General features: G+C 36.6%; 1 protein-coding gene across 3 annotated transcripts in view; it reads right to left on the reverse strand.

Annotated features, from left to right (window-relative positions):
- Positions 1 to 294: 294 nt before the first annotated feature.
- WAC (WW domain containing adaptor with coiled-coil) overlaps positions 295 to 22641 on the reverse strand; it is a 57947-nt gene continuing 35600 nt past the window's right edge. For 2 of the 3 annotated variants that reach the window (XM_015617671.2, XM_015617672.2), the window contains exons 8-14: positions 18916 to 19161; positions 16888 to 17010; positions 15759 to 15907; positions 12229 to 12347; positions 7361 to 7547; positions 4116 to 4243; positions 295 to 1789 (exon numbers count right to left, since the gene is read on the reverse strand). In XM_015617671.2, the coding sequence (XP_015473157.1) occupies positions 1720 to 1789; positions 4116 to 4243; positions 7361 to 7547; positions 12229 to 12347; positions 15759 to 15907; positions 16888 to 17010; positions 18916 to 19161 (1022 nt within the window). In that variant the 3' untranslated portion in view covers positions 295 to 1719. The remainder of the gene's footprint in view (positions 1790 to 4115; positions 4244 to 7360; positions 7548 to 12228; positions 12348 to 15758; positions 15908 to 16887; positions 17011 to 18915; positions 19162 to 22641) is intronic. The other variant, XM_015617674.2, reaches the window with a different exon arrangement.

The raw sequence follows: 22641 nt of genomic DNA on the forward strand, positions 1-22641 counted from the left end.
GCAATGTTTTGTCAGAGCATTCAGCTTCCACTGATGAAAACCTGGTTTTAAGTCAGTCCAAGCTCACTCAACACAAAAATCGAGTACCTTTTCTGGTGCTGAAAGTATTTTTTAGGAACAAAACACAAAACATCACATGTTCACATGTCACCACGTGTATCACTAAGGTATTTTTAATCCATCTCCTAGTATCCTTTCTACTTAACAGACTGCTGTGACATTATACACCTCTACAAAATTAAACTAGTACTGCCATCACGATTTCTGTCACTTTTAAGCAAAGAAAAAGTCACGTTTATTTTGTAGTAGCAATAGTTTCTTTTTTATTTTTAATATACTTTAGGAAACAATATACAAAGCTGAGCTTTTCCACCATTTTCAAACGGTGAGTTGCTCCAATTACACAAATTCAGCGTTTTGTGATGGTTAAGAACAGCAGTCAGCACCAGACTTAAACAGTTAGCTACAACACAAACATCCTTCGAAATGAAATGTCATAATATCAAGACAGGTAAACCAGGAGTTAACATATGACAACTGTTGGGGAGGTGTCTTAAATCATCCTTGTTGAATTTTATATTTCCTTAAATATTTTATACATATTTTCCTGTTTACAAGTTTTAAACAAAACCTCCCTTGAGGAATTATTTAAGTACAAAAATGTTCAACAAGAACAGTTCTAATAAAGAATCCCCAAAAAGACCAAATTTTAATGTGTTGACCAAAGGAAATGAAAACCAGTGTTTCTTTGCTTTAACATGTTTATTACAACAGATACAATTCACATCTGACTAGCTTTTTTTTTTCCTCTTTCCCCTCCCACAACCATGTTAACATGTTCATTGGGCTATTTCCTTATATTTGAGCAAGTAATGTACTTTCAGCACACATGCCCAGCAGTACTCTAAGTCCATTCTTACAGGGTGCAAATGGAAATACGTTTCAATAATTTATACAAACAAGTGGGTTATGCTCAATCACTGCAATTTTAAGCTACTGTACACAGGAATGAAAAGATTATAGAAAAAGTGCCATAGCAACAGTGCCTTAAGAAAAGAGAAAATTAGAAGCATTAAAAAGCTGATAAAATCAGATTTAGGATTTCACAGGGAAATGGAACACAGAAGATGAAAAACATTTCTCTGTAAAACAGAAATGGAGAAGCACTGCTCTCGACTCGGTGCAAGTGTGGAAACAGTTGTTTCGTGGTATTTTGTACATTGCCCAAACTGTTGCAGCCTTAGACACAAATCGCCTGGCGCTTGCATTGAATTTCAGGAAATGAAAAATTTCTGAATGATAAATTAACTAAAAAAAAAAAAAGGAAAAAAAAAAGAAAAAAAGAAAAAAAAAAGAAAAAAAAGAAAGCTAATTTTGCAGACAGGTTTACATGTAAGAGGCTAGGTATTTAGCCACCTCAGCATTGATTAGTTTTGGATGTCTAAGCTCTGATACACATGGCTTCCCATGGCTTCACTCTACAAAATATATTTACAACGTGAAGAATACATCTACAAGAAATCTACATTTCAAGGGTTTTACAAATCATTCTTGTATCTTTCCCCTGAACTCCCTCCTGTCCCCTTCCCCATGTCAACTTTTTTTTTCTGCCCAGCTCAACGGTCCAAAGTCTACTCAAATGCAGCTCAAAAGTGTTAAGACTGGGCATCAGTTTAATAGTTCTTGTACTCAAAACCATGTGCAATTGTTTACAACTTTTCACACCATGAAGGAATTCTGATTTTTTAGCTTTTCAAGTTCTTTAATTTGTTGCCTCAAAAATAGTATCCTGCAAGAGAAAAGAAACAAATTAGTATAAACATTTCCATTATACAGATATGTTAAATAAGTACACAAGTACTTCTACAATTTCAGTGAAAGATACCAAGTTCCTTAGCCCCATAAAAAAATTCAGATATCAAGTTGATTCCTATTCTGTTTAATAATCTACAGCCAAATGCAGATGGCACAGAGGCCTGGTGCATTTGACACTTTAGTTCAAAAAACTAAGTTGATCTATTTCTATTATGACTGATACACAGTTTTGTTTAAATCTGCTCTTCACTTGAATGTTGCTCCCAGAAAAAGCTGGCAAGTAAGCCAAGTAACTGAGTAATCTCGAGAATAGCATTATGCCTGTGTCATGCAGTTTTTCCAGACTGTAAAACAACCTAAGGTGCTCATTTTTTTTTTTTTAAAAAGTGAGTTTTCTTCTCATTTGCTTTTTTTTTAAGTATTTGTGGCTAATGGTAGTCTCTAATTATGGCAAGCTCCAATTTCAGAAATATTAGGTGCATCATTAAAGGGCATCTAAGAAAAAAAAAGTTGCAACTACACCTTGCTTAGAAATAAATTACATTGCTCACAACTTTTTATACATTTTTTTCTTCTGACTGACATAAGGAATTACTGTGACTAACAAACATCTGGTTCACAGGACTGTTTCCCAGAATTTTTAATGAATATTTTGAAACCACTTTTCACGATGCTGAAGTGTAATGCAAACATGTCACTGAAATAAGAAAATACTCAGGAAGAGTTTAGGTTTTATATAAATATTCTATGAAGTCTGAAGCAACTTCAATAAATGCAGAAAAACCTTTAATTCAGCACTTTTGTGAAACACTTTACAAATATGTGCTCAGTTCATTAAAAATTAATTTTCTATTGAAAAGTAGTTGGAAAATAATATATTAATACAGACACACCAAAAAGAGAACATTTAGCTTCAAGGCATGGGCATATAAAATACATCAGTCAATGAAAAGTGCCTTTTCACATGCTGTCAGTTATGATTCAAACAATGCATGTGCTTTGTCTAGAGATGAAGTTCCTTCTTAGAAGAAATTTAAGTAGTACTCTTCTGTGCAGAAGTAGAGAAATAGTATCATCATTTAAATGTATTGATTTTGATAATCCCATCCTTTGGGAAAGCCTCCCCCATCAACTTGGTTACTTATGCCTTGTATTCCACATCTTTGGGATTGCAGCAAAAATAAAAGATATATGTTACTATAGGCTCAAAGTCATAATAATAATTATCCATTGACAGTTTAAGGATATAAAGTGTACAAGAAAAAAGGTACTATATAATAAGATGAACAACAATATTTGACATATTATTTCAGATTAAATGTGCAGTCAGAGTCAAATGACACCTTAGGAAATGAAAACTAAGAAACCAAACATTTCATTAAATATACTACAGAAATCATAATTCATGCAGTGAAGTTATGAAATAAAGCTTCAGAAAGAATGGGTATTTTCAATTCTTTATCAGGAAAGATTTACAAATATATTATAGCCTGCTTATAACGGATTGTTCCACTAACTGCCAAAATGCAAGAGCTTCTAGAATAAATGCAGCTATTTTAACAGCACGCAATGCTATTAAACTGGCTTCAAATAGTAAATCAGAAGCACTGTATTCAAATTGTAGTGTGACTTAATAGCTGGGATAACATCATTGAAAGAGGAAACCGAGTATGAAAGCAGATACAAAATCATGACTACTGGTGAATACTTTGAGCATGTATTTTATGATTATAGTTTCCAATCTTGCACAAAAGTATTCAAAAGTGTGGCTGTGTATCACTTCAGTGATATACACAAGACACCTGTTCTCACTGACTTAAGAAGCAAAATCTACTTTGCTATAAGAAAACATTCATTTTTCCTTAGCTTCTGATGTAAATTACACCTTTTCAAACTTGCTCTGGCTTCAGACCTATTGAATCTCTCATATAAACTGTAGTGCTTCAGATTAGGAAAAACTGTGCAGATGTGTAACTATGTGATCTATACATTATGTATAGGCTGATACTCTAGAAGCATGCTGAAATACTATGAATTAATCAAGTTTTTGCAGAAACCTTAAAGCATTACAAAGATATTTCTTTTCTGTGTGAGTAAAAATAGATACAGAAATTGCATATCTGGTTCTATTTAGTGGAGAGAAACAGGCAGAATGTACACAGGGAAGACAGCTTGCAAACATGGCAAGTACTGGTGCACTTACAAAGTCATTAGTAAACAAAACTAATGCAAAATAATGCCAGAATGGAAGTTCTAGTAACACCCTGAAAACTGAAGATAAGCACAGGGCACACACTTACCTTTGCTCACGCAAAGTTGCTTGAATTTCACATACTCGAACTAAAGACCTTAAATTCTTTAATTCAGTACAAATTTCTGACATATGCACACTTCCCATGTTATGGGCTTCCTCACGTAATCTTGATGCCTGCAGTGGTTAAACATAAAGGTTAGAATTTTGAATCATGCATTGGAAACAACTGGCAGTAGCCAGAGAATTGCTGGATGAGTGTCTCTTGAAACAGCAAAGCACTCTAATTTCAAAAGGGATTATTAAATCAGAAGCACGTTAAGTTCTCTACAAAAGCCCACTCTGAATCACAAATAAACAACACTGCTGTCCAGAAACTGTCTACCCACGCCTGTACTAAGGCAGGGATAGTTTAGACTTTCTTAATCCTAACAAACGCTTACCTGATCATCTTGAAAGACAGTACATGACAGGGCTTGGAGTTTCTAAAATAATTTTTTCAAGTAGTTCAAAGCCTCCAACCATTATTCCAACGCCAGACTTAAATTTCCCAACTAATTAAGCCTTAGTGACAAAAATATCTGAATGCCATCTTCTTTCCAGCTACATTCTACCTGATGAAAAACACTATGCAACTCTCTTCAGGTGTTCTCTAACAGACTGACTCCCTTACTTTAATATTCCCACTTAGTCAGCTGGAGACAAGCAGAAATGTAAATTTAAAGAGCATGACCTATCCAATTCCCAATTTGTGCATTTCTTGAAGTGTCATCTCTGAACTGGATATGACTCCAGAGAACTTCTCAAAAGCGCCATGAAGACCAGTATAATTACTCTGAGGCCCTGTGCATTACACTGCAATAAGGAACAGGACTTCTTTCACGTGGCACATGAAAAAATTGTTTCGAAATACAGCCTTCCCTACAGCATTACTGTTTAGCAGTGTTATCCTCTGCTACACTGGGTCTGGTTGGGATGGAAAGAATTCTCTTCACAGCTGTCCACGTGGTGCCATGTTTTGAATCTGTGACCAAGCCAGCGCTGATAACACAATAGTTTTAGCTTTTTCCAAGCAGACCCTACACAGAATCAAGGGTTTCCCCCTGTCTCTCTCTGACCCCCTCTCTCCACCCAGCAAATACATTGTGGGTGGACAATAGGCAGGGAAGAATCAAAGCTGGGACAGCTGACCTGAACTGATCAGGGATATTCCATATCATACAAGGTGTCATGCTCAGCAGTAAAACTGGGGGACAGTGTTCCACGGCTGCCATGGCTCAGGAACTGGCTGTGCACTGGCTGGCTGGTAGTGACTGCCTTTGCATCACTTTCCCCCACCCTCTGACTATTTAACCTGCTTTTACCTCAACTCCTGACTTCTCACTTTTGCCTAATTATTTCCCCCCTCCAACTGGGGCAGAACAAGCAAGTGTCTGTGTGGTGCTTAGCTGCCTCCTGGGATTTAACCACATCTGCTTAGATACTTGTATGCTTAATCTTCCTTCCCAAAAATAATATTATTTAGCACAGGTCTTCATCAACTTTTGGTGTTTCTCCAGTTCAAAGCAGCATTTTGTGTTCTAACTCTCTACACTAGAAGTTTAATTTTCTGGAGTTTGTTAACATCCAGGAGTACCCTGGTCTCCAGTAGGATATAATTACCCATGTCTTCTCTGCACAACTCCAGTTATTGAATTGTTTTTCAGTTTTCCATGTTAAGTGCTTTTTATGAGTTCTGTGAGGTAACTGCTGTAACTGAAGAATGTTGTAGCTATTAACTACTCACAGCACATTTCTTCAAGTCTAACTGCTTTAGCACATACCTGAGTATGTGACTGATAGAAGAGTCCTGACTCTTCTGATTTCATTACTTATTTGTTTTTCAGTTTACTCTGGCATATGCTCTTCTGCCCTAAGTTCAAATTACACTATATATCTGGCTGCTATCTGAAAAAACCAAGGCACTGCATTTTTAGTCTTTCCACTTTGATCTGTTTTATCTTCTTCACTACATACTGCATCTATCCTCTCATTCACTTTCATATCAAGTATCTCACTAAAGTGCCTCAAGTGCTACTATTCGAAACTGTCTATAAACAACACTACCACGTGAAATCATCTGAAATAGCAGACAGAATAACACAGCATGTAGCACGTAGCACAAAGGAGAAGTACCCAACTGAGTACATGACTGCCTAGCATTAGCTGAGTTTTGTGATCTCTTATTACCAACAAGGAAAAAAGACCCCAAAACCTATGCACTGCATAAATCTGTTTTCTATATTAAGGTACTTGTGAGTTTAGCACATTGTGAAAGTAATACTTTCAAAACCATGGATCAAGGCCATACATAAGCACCTGTGCTACGCCATTTCCTTAAAGACACTCCATAGCAATGGCTCAGTGTTTGAGCCAGTACAGTTTGGTAATGTTTTAAAACTGATTTTACAAAAATCAGTGAAAAGAAGCAAGAATCCTAACAGGGTCTCAGTTTAGACTGTACTTGTAAGAGTCATCTTGCAAGTTACTACTCAAAAGTCTCCAATGCAGACTTGTGCCAGCATGAAATAACTCTTCAAAAGACCGAAATAAACTGGGCTAAGTAAGATTATTACTCTAGACTGCATCAGATAGGGCTGCCTGTGGAAAGAACTGAACTAGATTCAATAACCTTTGAGTTCCTTTGAGTAATACATTCCAAGCAGCTGACATGCATCCAGTTTCCTTGTATTACTACAACAGAATAGGCTTCATGCAATTATCTGTAACATATGGATGGCAGTTCTACTGGATTTCTCATTAAAAACAGCCCAAAATTCAGTCTGAGTACTCTGTATCAATTTACAAACAAGGCAGTTTCTTTTTCACTGAGTAGAACTAACAAGTCAGTAACTAAAACTGTGGAGTAGTCTCATAGTTTAACTCTACCCAATTTGTAAAATTTTTCACATAATCAAAATATCATTATGAAAAAATATGTTGAACTTTATGTTCTCTGCAAATTTCAACAGCAATTTACAAGTAAGAAAACGGTTATAAGGATAGCTACTCATCTGAGGGAATTTCAAAAGTACTGACACTTCAAGTAAGACTAAAATACTCAACCACTGAAAGGCAAACACACATAAAACCTGCAGGTCTGGCGTAATTTCTCTTCCCTCTGCTCTCTTCTGGCTAAGGACAAGCATAAGGGTTTTAATACTTTTAATTCCTAGAAAAAGCAACCTGAGTAAGAAACCCAAATTTTAAGATACACATTATGCACTCTTAAAGGTAACAATGCAAAGTACTCACCTGCTTTTCTGCATGATCTGCAGGCCAGCCTTGAACATGCTTTATAAGGTTTTCATTGAAGTGTGCTGCTAGCGTAGGTGTTAATGAACATGTGGGTCGTACAGATGTATTCTGTGGTGCAGGTGTTGAGTTTGATGCACTACTGCTAGAGGTATGATTTGGACCTGGTGATGGACTTCTTTGACTACTAGAATAAAGAATTTAAAAAAGAAAGTGAGCATTTAAAAACATATGTGAACCTATAGAGAAATGAACGCTGAAAATTCATTGCTTCGAGGCACAAAAATACATAGTGTTCAAACCACAAAGAAATACTTCTGGTAGACCAAACCTGTCCCACCTTTCTATAAACCTGTAAGTTTTACTGGAAATGTGTGAGTGCTACAATGTAACAGGAGGTTTTTGTGTTTCATAGGGTTTTGTGTTTGTCTGGATTTTAACTCTGAGAGCTGTTCCAGAGATGTAAGCTATGTCTAAATGTTGCTGGGTAGAAATTATGTACATGTATGATCTTCTTTCAAACAGGTGCAAATACAAGATTTTCAGTAATGATGTATCAGATGGGAGTCAGACAGGTTTATTCAACAGAGGTTTGCCACAACAATGTCCAATGTCCTAATCTGAAAATACAGCCATATGGGATTTGAGGAGTTTACTACTCATGTCAAAACACAACCTACGTAGTTGTGTGACACTATGTATCCTCACTTACTGCACTCAGGGGAACAGAACTATCACAGGAGCAGTGTGTTTGTAGCTACCAAACTTGGCTGCTTTACTGGAACATACTCACCATCAACAGTAATGGTAACTCACAGTTAAACGTTCTCTGGCACTACATATGCTAAGAAATATTAGCACTAATTGTTTAAGTACAACTCTCCCACTGGCAGAAGCTTTTCAAAACAAGCCATAATTTCAGTCCACTTCTTAAAACTTTACATCATTTGCAGGCAAGAAGTATTATGAAGGAAAACCAAATTTTAAAATACTTTTGCTTCATCACCTAACCTGTCAGTCCCCTTGAAGACTGAAAACATCCTTAAAAAATGCGACTATCTTTCTAGTCCAATGCCCAGATATTTATCCTAATCAACTCACACTTGCCAAGAATTACAGCATTAAGAATTACAGCCAACAAACTGGATGTCTGACATGGACCTGCTGGAACAAAGCCAGAGAGTCACCAAGTTGACAAGAGGGATGAAGCACTTCCCCTATAAAAAAAAGCAATTCCTCCTCTCTTTTCAGAGCTTATGAGATTCACAGTGTCTGGAGCACTGTGTAGTGGGCAGCCTAAAACCAGACAAGAATTAAACTGCTATAGCAAAGTAATGTGGCAGAGGACCACACAGATGTCTAAAGGGCTGAAGCACACGCTGTATCAGGAGAAGCTTCAAGTTTATTCAGTCAGAAAAACAGAAGGCTGAGGGTAAGGGGATTGAGGGATCTTTTTACACATTTTTACTACTTTTGGGGAGAACAGACTCTTTTCAGAGATGCACAGTGAGAGCACAAGAGGCAGAGAGACAAGTTGCAACAAGGGAAATTCTAATTAGACATGAGCTAAAAAAAGATCAACCTAAGGGCAGTCAAACATTGGAAGATAATCTGAGATATTAAAAAAAAATCACCTAAATAATGCCCTTAGTATTTCAACCTTGCCATTCCTACTCTAAGTTGAGACCAAAGTAAAACGTAACTAGAATTCTGTTCCAAAGTAAATTATGCTAAGTTTCAATGTATTCACTTAGCATCAGCATGGTGATCATGAAGAGAAAGGCTACTTTTATTAACTTAAGTAGAATTCAGGCATAACCTTATTTACTCTTTAGTTCTACTAGAATTAAAGTTCCCCCTACGACTTGCCAACTCTTCAGTTATCAGCCTGTCTTCTGCTCCTACTTCATCAGTAAAAATCACTCTAACACATCAGAAATGTTTCAAGAATACAAATAAATAAAATCTATGGGCTTCTCAAAAATAAAGTTGTATCTTAATTACAACTAAAACACAGTGTCACAAAATATCCTAGGCATTGCTATGTTAGCAGCAGGGGGAGCTACGAATGCAGCAATGACTGTTCTAAACTACCACAGTATTTTTAAATGCTTCACTAAAGGCAAATACTTGCATTAGCTGAGTTAAAGACTGACTATGCCACAAGTAACAGAAGTAAGAGAGTCAAAAATATCTGTAACAAGGGTACAAGAATGGTTCTGAAATACACTACTACAAACATCAGAATTTTATAACCTACAAAAAATGAAATACCTCCCTTCACAGCACTTTCCCAAGGTAAAGGAAAAATTGCCTCAGTCCTCTCTGAAAATAAAAAGAAACTACCAACCTGATTAAACTATTAATTATGGAAGCACTCGTTTAGTATCATTTTTAAAGCAGCCAAAATTCATGGAACATCTTTGGAACAATCTGTAACAGACAAACTCACTACATGCCTGCATTGTGTTAACTTCCCAATTTAAAAGGCTGAAATGTTCACTTTTTTAAAGTTAGCAATAGCTATTCAGTTCTTCTTACACAGTGTTTCTACCCCAACAAGTCAAAAATAATTTTACCTCCATTCACTTAAAACTGTTAATGAGCCAAGGAAATGTAGTCGTGATTAACTTCTGCTCAATTAATCTGTATTTAAGCTGGAGAAAAATGCAACCTTAATTCACAGAGCTAAAAAGATTTTGGACCATCTGTCCACAGCTCAGTTTTCTAAATTGTTGTTCACTCCTATAAAAGTAAAGGACATTAGCTCCCAAGAGCAATTCCCAATCCAACCAACAGCTTTCACCTACAAAGAATTATCTGTTCCATATCAATTTTATCTGTTCCATATCAATTCAGACATACTGCCGGGACGCAGCAAATCTCTTGCAGGTAAGTAAATCAGTATCTGAGCTGGTCCACTTTCATTCAACTCCACTGCACTCAAAAGAAGAAAATACCAGTCACACAGGTTTTTCCAAGTCACCTATTCCTTAACAGGACTTGTTGCAAATGAGACATTTCCAAAGCAAACTGAATCACATGAACTCACAACACACAGTACAGCAGAGTCACAGACATGTATTAATGTAAGAAATACAGGATACTGAACAATACTAACACTGCCTCAGGATCTCTCATCCTGGCCTGCACACTGCCTCCTTGTGCTGCCTCCCCCTCAGCCATGGGACTGTGCTACCTGCACAACTCCCCTGCTTCAGCACTGCTGGGGAAAACTCAGCCTCCTCCAGCAAAACGCTGATGCCACATGGAGCAATGGTTTGCAGAGGGACAGCAGATCCCTAAATTCATTGTAGGTAAGGGTCATGCCGGAGTACAAAGCCATGTAACCCAAAGGGAGGGTGAGGTAGGGACCAGCAGGCAAATGCCCATCAGCATCAACTCACACAGGCTCCAAGCCACAGTAAAGGCTTCCAAGAATAAGACTATCTTTCTTAAGATATTTTCCTGTGGGGAAAAGCCCACAGGAAAGAACAAAAGGGCCTGTGACTAAGAGCTGTCCCCCAAAACCTCACCACTCCTCATAAAAAAGCCTAGCCTGCTGCAAAGTGTAATTAAATCTTTGGCACTGTAATTCAAAAATATTTAAATAGCACCATTCATAATTACTAGGGATGGAGCTGGACATTTTGCCTTTATTCCCCTAAAAGAGATAAATGAGTTATAGGCTTGTAATCGGACAAAGATTAGAATCAAGTGTCTGTAAAAGAGCTTAAATTAAAAAGTCAAAACTTGTGACTTGGTTGTGTCTATAACCTCAAACTGGTCAATAATGCAGGGTCTCCAGTGAAGCCAGCTTCTGGGACAGGACTGCCAAGCACACAACAGATAACCCAGACTCCCCAAAAACCTCAAAACACAAAATAAATCCCTTCTCCCCAAAAAAACAGCCAAAACCAACAAAGAAAACAAAGGTCCCCATTGTTATTAGTCCCAGAAGGGCAGATAAAAAGACTTCACTATTTTATCATCTGGAAACCAGCACCAAATGTAGCCTCAGGTATGCTGACAAATCAAGAGTATTGGGTTTTGGTTTTTTGTTTGTTTTTTTAATACCATACCACACCATCCACCTTATTCAATCATTCTAAAAATCTAGCTATTAAGAACTGTAGATTTACAGAACCTCTAAAAAAGTCAACCTCTTCCTGCCACAGTTCTATGTGTACCATGACCCCATCACAAAAGGATCTCAAGACACATCCTTGGTTACAGCCCCTGGAACCAACGTGACAAAATGCAGAGCATCTGACACTGAAGAGTCCATCTTCCCAAAAGAAAAATTTAAACAAGATACAGATTCTAAACCTACCTTGTAAATCAATGGTTAAATGTTGGTATCATGCAACATCTGAGTAAGTTGCAATGTTGACAAAATAGTCTGGCCAAGGAAAGGCATTTGTGAAACTTATTTAATTTTTTATGTTTTTCATTAGAGCAGCAAAATCACCTGACAAACCAAAAAATCATGCTAATTTCAAAATCAAATTACACTACGGCAAGACAAACATCTAACACTAAGCAAATCACAGATTCCATAACTGCACAGAGACAGAAATTGCAAACTCTGAAATACAAGGACTCACTTGAAAAATTGACACCAGAGTGACAGAACACAACTATGACTTCCATTTTGCTTCTGTGAGAATGGTCTAATGATTACCCCAAAAATGGAGAATCTACCACATTATGTAACAGAGGTACTCAGCTGCACCATCTCAGTAGCAGCAGGTAAATCTCATGTTCAATGAACAGGCCAAAGAAGGGTCCATTATTTGCAACATACACAACACACACTGAATGCAGATAAAAAACTAACGACAGAATAGAGAAGCACTTCAATATACCTTGAACGCTGAAGACTTCGTGGAGAGGCAGGTTCATGACCTGCCTGCTTGTCAGCTATTACTGGCTGCTGAGGTGCTGCCTGGGAAGCTGGTCCTTGTTTAACACCTGGAGTAGCAACCTGGAAAGTTCAAAATTTCATTAGCATTCCTCCACAGTAAAGAGCAAGTGTAACAAACCAAGTGTAGAAAACCAAGGAGATTACAATCTCAACACCTCTGGGGTTTTTTGATAGAAGGCCTTTTGTTGACACAATTTTTATTCTCTTCACAAGGTGTTCTTTTTAAAAAAAAATCTAGTTCCACAGCTGTGACAGAAAGATTTTTTTTACTAAGACGGAGTTATTAATAGACATAACAGAAGCAAATTTAGACTCATGTAACTTCTCAAAACAGTGCAAGCTTACTAGGCAAAACAGTTCAACTCAGTATGATTTTTGAATGTATCTTCCATCTGAGCACTGAGCTAATTTTCAACTTCAGAAGAGTTGTTCATTACCCTAATAAAATCTTCATGTACAAACTTCAGAGTTCCCTACTTGAAAATACATCACACAGTGTCAAGAACATAATTACATCACAAGCATATTAAAAACATCTCTATCAGAAAGGGAAAAGAAAATTAGAAGCATATTTATCAGTTTGCTACTCCCTTTTCTCGAAGTTCTACACTCATGAGTGACTACAAAAATAGTTATCAGTACCTTCTTGCTTTTACTTTGTAGTACACATTCGACGTAAGCTATTAAGATACCAGCAGTAAGATACAGTCTTTTCTGCGAATTTCTGAACTATGTCAGGATGAGAAGTTTAGGAATATAGTAATGTCCAATTTACAGCAAATGAAATTCAAGATACTTCATCTCGCCCAATGCTTTGCATACCTCAGTCAATTTTGAAATATGTACGAGAGGTTCAGCTTCAAAATTTATCCTCCACTCCACAAAATCAAGCTAACAATTTTAAGAGAAAAGGGAGGGAGCAAAGGAAAAATGGCTTCTAGGGTTCCATAAATACAAAAAAACCCAAACTGTCCAGCCTGTCTGGAATTTGCTAACTTCACATTAATGTAGATTACTAACCAGTGGTCACCTGGACCTCCAGAAATTCTCTATTTCAAAAACAGACTTCTGTGAGACAAACCACAGATGATAAGTCATACACTATCTGCTAAAGTCAACTCAAAACATAACTTGATTCATTTAAATACATGGTGGGGGGGAATGTCTTAATGCAAATCCAAACTCTTGTATGTCTAAAAGGAAAAGTCACCTTTTAAAATTATCATCAAAATGAAAATGTGTTCTGTTTTTTAGATTATTTTAGGCATATACTAAAAATTTCTGAGTACAACACAAAAAGCACATGGTACTAAAAGGAAAATGGAAGATAATTGTAAGATCACTCTGCTGTTGAAATAAACAGAACTATACAGTTGAGGGGGCTGAAACAATAGCAGTTCATAAACTGATTTATGAGAACAGACTACACAAGTACCTTTATAAAATATATGACATGAAGAACTTTGCTACTAATGCCTGCATTTTGCTCAGCGTGTGAGCAGACATTAAACCATCAAGGCTGTACAAACAGAACAATTTCAAAAGGGAAGTCCATCAGAAATAACTGATAAAGATACAGAATCATGCTGCAGATCCAAACTGGTAAAGTAACCAGCTCCTTGGCTGGTAAAAATAAGGACCGTGAAGAAAAAGTGGGATTTGTAAGACAAATGTACCACAAAACCTCTCAACTATTCTATGTTTTCCAAGTGTTTCAAAGACTGTAAATACATATACCAGAAACAGAAAAATAGTAAGGGCTAAACAAATTTAAAAACAAACCAACCAACCACACCATTCTCATTGAGCTTGACAAGTCTGTGTAAAGTGCTTTACAGAGCTATTTTGCAGAAATTCAGAACAGTTTCTGATCACACAACACAGGCACAGCTAAAAGGCAAAAAGTGATACCCAAGCTCCCAGAGTCTGTGACCCCCAAGCTGTCACATGCACACAGCACTGCAGGCAGACACACTTTTTCAGTGTGGAAGCAGTACCAACATGTTCAAGCAGTCCTAAGCAACAGTACTGTGCCAATGGGACTACTGTGGTCTCACAGCCAGCTCAAATACCTGTGCATCTGGCACTGGGCTCCCCTTGCACAGAGAAGTTCAGCTTTGTCTGCTCTATGCCCATGTGCTCTAAAACCAACTGTGTCCTGGCACAGCACCACATCTTAATCAGACATAACTTACATCTAACTGTACAACTGGACAAGCTAGCCTGACTGACATATCCAACAGGCTATTAAAACAGACATGCTCACACTGGAGCTATCACCGCCCAAGTTCCCATCTCATGGAGCTGAGTTACATAAATACAGGAACTGTATTATGTATTATGTAACATAAAGACAGTTCCTGCCCTACTGAACTGGCAAAGTATCTGCTGCTGAACCAAAATTTGTTACTTCTGGGTCTAACAATCTCTGGGTTGTAGAGACCAGAAGAGATCAACTTCCAGTTATTGACAGTACATAAGATTCTTCTTCATATCTCGGAACTTGGAAGTGACAAATATCTCAACCCTGCCACCTGATAATTTCATTACCTGCCACCTAGCTATGGGATGTGAATGCAGATTGAGGATGCAATCCAGTGGCAGAAACCAAGGTAACAACCAGTACTGGTACACACATGAAGCTTTCACAATTCATTGCACCACTGGTCATCACAAGAAACTGGGAGAATCACTTTGTTTTCTTCATACCCATGAAAAAAATCTGATGAAAGAAAATGAGGCATTTTGAATATAATAAGGAATACAGTGTGTTCTGAAGAGAAAAGTATTCCTCAAAGGCATCTGCATTTGTGAGCAGAAAATTGAAAAAAGACACCTTAGCTAAGCAGGGATGGTGATAAACAACACAGATTTTAGGACGGTGGGGGTGTCTCATCCTGAAGTCTACAGTCATCCTTCTCAGGAAGAACCTCAGGAGCTTATATGTTAGCTTCAATTTCTATTTCCTAGTCACTGACCCAATGAAGGAATTCTGAATGAATAGAGGTGAGGGGGCAGGAAGGGGAAGGGACATTATGTTATTGATCTGTAAACACCTAGAACATTTCTAAAACAAATCTGAGACTACATCAATTTCCCCAAGTTCTCTCCCATTCTGAACAGCTTTTATTGCTTAAGTCTAGAAAACTGTATCAGCTGTTGCCTTTGAAGTATGTTTCTGTTTCTATTTAAATATGCTAGAATAGCAATGCCTTGGTAATATTGCCAGAGAGCATCTAAAGCCAGCATAAGAATTTCTTCAAGAAAAGTAAACTAGATTTCATGCTGGAGCTGCACTGCCAAAATACAATCAAGTTGTTGCTTCCAATTGTTTGTTTTTATTGGGAGAGATAACGTACATATTTTATCATCCTGTAAACAATTGTTAGCACATGGATATATAGGAGCAATACCTAATATTATGTATAATGGTTTCTTACTACATTATGGGATAAATCAAAAGAAGATTACCTTCTGCTGGGATGATACTGGTGGCGTAGTCATCAAAGGTTTAAGTGGAACAGTGTTAGTCTGCGGCGTGCTTATCCTTGGAGACACATATGATCTTGGTGATGAGGCATCAGATGTTAAAGACATTGGAGACTGATTAGATGGCTGAGCTGTAAAGGAAAAAAAATTGCTTTTTAATAAAACCATGTCCTATCTAAAATGTGAATTAGATTTTCTTTTGGTACTTTGGAGTATGCCACATTAGATGATACACAAACATGTTCACTGTGAACAACTAGAATAACAAAATGTTCAACAACAGCCTTAGCTAACAAATTATATTTCCCCCAAACTTCCCACTTTAAAAAATTTCAGGGGAGGGGGGAAAAGAAGAAGCTATTAGGAAATGCTTTTTACGCATGAAGAGACTTAAATCATTTGCAACTCCTACTGTAGAGTGCTCAAGTGGATTTAACCAAAAGAAAGCATGAACAGTTTATACAGAAACCTATTAACCCATTCTAAGCATACACCAACAGTTCCCCACCCATGGTTAAAAATTACCATTAGTAGTGCTTACCTATTCAGAAAGATGACTTCATTCATTGTTTTGGTTTAAGTTTCTGAACTTAAGTTTTTTTTGATTATGTTACAAGCCAGAATATATTGAAAGTACCTGAAAGAGTATCTTGTCTGGAAGATGAAAAAAAAAAGTCCCCCACCAGACAGAGGAAACTTTCTTTTAAGAGGAAAAAAAAAAAAAGAAAGGATCCCCCAAGAGTCACAGTTGCACAGTACGACAAAATGGGCGTTGAAGTAAGCAAGAGTTGTGTTTAATACTGCTAAAGGACACCTAATTCTGGTCCAGAATAAATTGAGAGGGTCTCATAGAATTTTCACATTACTCATATAGAATTATTTAACATACAAAGAAAATCCTAAAAGGTGAGAAGCAAGTTTACTTAGTTGTGTTGTCAGGTTCCTGCTTGTTAATAACAATTTTTTATCCTACCTTTGTAAAAAGAAGTCATTCAACATTTTCCACATCGTCTGGCCAAAGATATGACAAGAAACAGATTCTAAAATTGTATCAGCCTTTTTAAAACGCTGTGTAACAAATTTATGTAAATGAAAAAAAGACTCTGAATACCTTGCGTAGACAGCTGTGCAGCTTGAGAAATTAGGGAGGTGATATTGAAAGCAGATGGTCCAGCAGTAAGAATTTTATGGAGAATAGACTGCAGAGAGGCTTGTGTCACAGCTGCTGTTAGAACTGAAAACAAACATTCTGTTTTACTGACAATTCTAGAACACCACTTTAAACTGTTCAAACAGGCTAATTACATTTAAGGTACATTTTCTTTCAGATTTATTTCCCGTATCTACTATGACCAAAGATCCACCTGAATTGTTCTTCAGTTACTTGATTTCAAGCTGACTCGGAAGTCTAGCAGCTCCTTTCTTTAGTAGTTTGAACTTTAAGATGCACACTTACCAAAAATGTTCTAAAAAATAACTTTAACGTTTCCACTTGACCTTATGGATCAGTAATAATTCTTGTAAACAGCAAGAGAAAATTTGTTCAATTTGCCACTGCGTAAGCAGAATGCGTGTGAAGGTTTCTTACACTACAGTCATTTTTTTTAAAAAAGCAAAAAGCAGAATCACTTTAACTCACTGAAAGAGATGGGGGGCAGACTTCACGTTCAAGAAGAAAACAAATATTTTTCAAATTAAAAATCTGTGTTTCTTCCTTCTAATAAAAACCACTTTTCTGGGTTTAACTGTCCCATGTCATCCCCCCACAGTAAAAAGAAACAATTGCTTTAACCATTTTACAACTGCACAATACAGGAAGAGCATCTTGCAGTATGAAACGACAAGACCCTGAACTATGAGCTTCTGAACTGACCTTTTCAAAAAGGTCTACAGGCTCTCTTGGATACTTCCTGAACATGCATGCCACTCATGAACACTCCTGAAAAACCTGACTCACCAGCATAAGGACAGAATAACTCTGAATTGTGTGCACTGTAAGGGCAGCCCTGCTGTGCAAGGTGAAGTCACTCTGCCTACGTGGACACTGCCAGGCCCTCATGCCATCAGAACAATTCTGAACACTTTTGTTCCAAGATATAAAAACCTGCTGCTCAAATATGGTAAGAGATAATTTCACTAGGCAGCTTTTCAATAAAATACAATTGGAGTTGAGTGGACCCTTCATTTTTCAACATAACCGTAATACTCCTTTTTTTAGCATAACCTAGTGCACTACAGTTTTAAAGGCTTCTCCCTGCACAGGAAAAAGAAACCAGTGACCTACTCACCTATTAGTACTGAATGAAGGCAGAATATTTGCTGATAAAAGGAAGGAATTCACAGCCTTTTCTGATAAATAATTTTGTACATACTTTCACTTACTTGATTGCACTTTGAGAAAGTTAAAGACAACTCTTGGCATTACATGTAAATATTTTATTTTCTGTTTAAATTGGTGATCCATGCACAAGAAGCAAACAAAAAATCCTACACCATTTTATCAGTAACCTGTAACATGCAGATACACTAGATAAAACTGTATACAAAATGCATCAACTATACCCACTCTTGCAGCAAAAGGCACTATAGGTAAATGATAAACTGGCTTCTAACAAACTAAGCCGAAGTAACAAGAATCTAAGGGACATGCCGATTAATTGCACAAAATTTCACTGGCTAGCAAAGTTACTGATATGCTACCTGTATTCAGAGAGGCTAACTTGGTATGCTAAAGAAAAAAGCTATTAGGCAACAAGATTTAAGAACCCCTAGAAGTTTCACTATTTGCAACACACATTAATGGAATAGCAGAGCAAACTACAGAAAACAAAGAACAGTGAACGAAAACAAAAGAACAAAGAGCTCTAACGAAATTTTGTGCAACAGACAAATGCTGATACAGTGATCAGGTCACCAATCTCAAATAGACTGCTCATGTACATCCACGTTTATTAATTTGAAAACCTTAAATATTGAGAAGGTGTAACGGAAAAAAAAGCTACAAAAATCTCCACTTTACCTAGGGATTCTTTTATTCACTTTTCATTTAAAATAAGGCTTTCATTTACTACAGCCTGGTATCCAATAATATACTAATGTATGTAAATGAGAGATTATTTGAACTTTAAAGAATCCTTACCTTCATTGATTTTGGATATATCTACGCTAGAATTATTAAGCTGCAAGGTGGCTTGCAGAGCAGGCAGCAGCTGTCGAAGGAGATTTGGGTCCTGAAGTAATGGAGGAATTGGTGATTGTGGGACAGGTGAAACAGGAACTGTAGGAGCAGATGAAGCAGGCGCAGAAGTTGGATTCAGTCCAGAAGCAGAAGATGTAGAAGGAGTTGTGCAAGAATGGGATACAGACTTGTCCACAGATGCAGACTCTGAACAGAAGACAGAGAGTATTTTTCATTTTCCCCAATATAACCTGACAACTCACTAGTATAATACTCATTAAATTCAGATCAAATGCCTAACTACCATTTTAAGAAAAAAACTCACAGCATTAATAGAACAAAAATTGAAGATAGCCGATTTCTAACGCAATTCACCCTAACTGAACCTAGAATTTATTATGAGCACACACACGCAACTTTTCCACTTCACAAATTCCAAGATACTGGATGAAAAGCAGCCAGTATTAAAAATGGGACCTTTTTTCCCATAGCTTTTTCAGCAAATGTGGGCCAAAAATGCCTTACTGATCTTTTCTTTTACTGTGCCTACACTGATATTCTACACCTTTACTTATGATTTCAATCTTCCTTTTGAAAATATACTATGAACAAAAATCTTAAAGCCCATGGATTTCACATACAGGCTACCGTGTCAATTTTGAGGTGAGGGTAAAAGCCACGCTTCATTTATGAAGTGACCAGTACAAGAAGCCTATCATACAAAATCCAGCTACACTGCTGAGGATTTAGAAAGGATAATGAGCTGTACTAGAAATGTAAAAACAGTGCTGTTAACATCTCCACAGCAGAGTGGAAAAACACCTAAAAATTTATCTGCCCACAAGTAATTTTTAACTTGTCAGCTTCTTCTGAAGCATTAAGATCTATACTCTTCATTTTACTAATACCATTTTAGTAAACATTACTACTTATTATCCACAGAAATACAGAGTACTTAAGTTCAATTATACTGGATGGCAATTTGTTCTGATTAATATCAGTTATTTAATTTAAATATGACTTCCACTTAACAGAAAGTTGCTCCTCCATTCTAATACCATGAGAAATCTCTCAAATGAAAGTATTTCAACTTACTATAGGTGTACCATCAGTCACTTCAAATATCCTTCCTTTAAGAAACCTGGACCATCATACTTTAATCTTAGCTCCCCCTTCTCTCATCCTCATTAAACCCTCAGAAACCACCGCCCCCAAATTCCATCAAGACTAATGCCTCTAGAACACCGAAGAAATCGGCTGCAGAATGTAAAGTTATGGATCCAAGATCTCATGCAGCATGTTTGCCCACAGTAATGAAGACCTGGGTTTTAAAACCACCTCAAACTGGTCAACCTGGATATTTCACATTTCAGGCAAAATTCTAAATCAATTTGGAAAATGGGCTGAGAAGTTCTTTTATTTTAAGGGTGTGTTTGTTTTTTTTTTATTTGGTTAAATGGTCAAAGTAAAATGATGCTGACTTTATTAGTAAAGAAGTGAAAAGGTATTGTTTTCTTTAAATAAAATGTTACAGAATTTCTAACAGCTTTCCTGTTCCAATAACCTTAACTGCAACTTCCAAGACTAATTTGGAGAACTCTAAAACAATAAACATAAAAAATTATGGAAGTGAGTAACGATGTGTAAATCTTTTTACTAAGATTTCTAATCTCACTGGGAAGAGGATTTCTGCTTCCATGCTGTTACAGTGTAAATAGCTTATAAAGGTCACAAATACTCTAGAAAACTTTTTCCAGACAAGTAGCTGAGAAATCTGAATCAAAAAAGCTGCTGAAAAATCCAAATTTGAAAGCTTGCAAGGATGCAACAGCCTGGACATAAAGACATATTTTGGAGTTTCAGGTGAACTTCTGAAAAAGATGTGCCCATATCAAGTTACAGTCTCCTCAGGGTTGATTGCAATGTGTCTGTGAAGGGATCTGGTCATTTGACCAGGAGCTTTCCTAAAGAACAACTTTAAACCGGACAAAAAGGGTTACAAAGATTGAAGGTAAGGAAAAAAAGAAAAACCAGTTACAAAATTTCTGTATGGTTTTCAGTAACACATGAACTAGGACAGCTGATTACATATTAGTTACCATTAAAACACCGAGTCATTAGTAAGAGTTTTTGTTACAAAGTACTGTGTATAAAATCTTATAGTGTTCAAAGTAAACATTAAGACAACTGCAGGTCAAGACACATCTAACAAACAAGAATCTTATCATACTAAACAAAAACATGTGAAATTTAAATTGAACTTGGATCTGTCATAGTCCAAATAAGATCAAGATACACTGGCAGACAAAAGCAAGGGAAATAAGCACAACGAGGCATGTTAGTACTTTTATGTACAAGCCTGCTACCTACAGTTTTGAGAACCTTACCAGAAAAACAACCGTTTAAAAAAATCCCAGAACACAAAACACCCTTATTTCAAAATGAAATAAGAATACTGAGCAACTGCCACCACTTAATCTCAAAACATATTTAATGTATTTAGGTTTGTCTTCACAGTAAATATTAAGTTATTTTAAGTAAAGAAGCAATTCAATACTGTATTATTTATTCATATAAGCAAATACCTGACCATCAAATTACATCATCAATATCAAACAGCTGGCAGTGCTTTTCACCCATGCTGCAGTTCTGAACAGAAAATGTACTGAACCAAAGCTAACAATGCATTTAAAATAAACCTTATACCCACCCAGTCCTGGGTATTCAATTATTTCTTGAATAACACAACTCAAAACATGTCACTCAAAACCACTGAATTCCATGAGGTCTGTAAAACTACTTTAGTTTGAGTTTTTATGCTCTAAAAATGCACACTGAACTGCATTGACACAATACAGCCAAGTTATTTCTTTCAGACAATATGGAGACACAATTTCATAGTTGTATTACTGCAGGTATTTTAAGTATGTGTTAAAATGTATCTGTGAAAGGTATTTTTGTACAATCACTCTATTAAACCTAGAGAAAGGATACAAAGCAAGAATAATGCCTAATACTAACATTCCAATCTTCTGAGATGTTCAACAACTCAAAAGCAAAACACAAAATGTCATGAAAGAATACATCTCTATGATTATGACATGTACATCATATTAGAACTGGTATTTAACAGCACAGAGGATGCAGAGTAAAATGCCTGTTCAGAGCATTACTGCATTACACAAATTAATTTAAGTTACTACTACTGGAATTCAAGCTACAAACCTGTTTTTGAAAAAAAAGTAAAAATTAAACCTAAACCTGTAAAAATATTAGTAGAAATTCAAGTATTTCTTGTTTGTATTAAGTAGCTGTGCTAGTTCTGGCCAGGACAAGGTTAATTTTTGGAGTTGCCAGAAGGGTTGGTTATTCCATACCACCTAACTTCATTTCCAGGGGCAGGGTAATTTTATTAATTAAATATTAATAAATATTAATAAAAGGGTGTACAAGACGGACAATTTGTCTGTCTTGTACACTCTTTTATTAATATTGTTGCTGTTAGTGTTCACTTGTTATTTCATTGCTGCTCCAGTAAATTTTTCTTATCTCAACCTGCAATCTTTTCCTTTTGTGCCTCCAATTCTCCTCTCTAGCCTGTCACAGGGGAAAGGGAGGAAGCAGTGAATGAACATGGGGAATACCAATCATAAAACCTCAATAGCCTTATCTGGCACCCTAAGGGGT

Source organism: Parus major, chromosome 2 (genome assembly GCF_001522545.3).
Source record: "Parus major isolate Abel chromosome 2, Parus_major1.1, whole genome shotgun sequence".
NCBI classification, from domain to species: Eukaryota; Metazoa; Chordata; class Aves; order Passeriformes; family Paridae; genus Parus; species Parus major.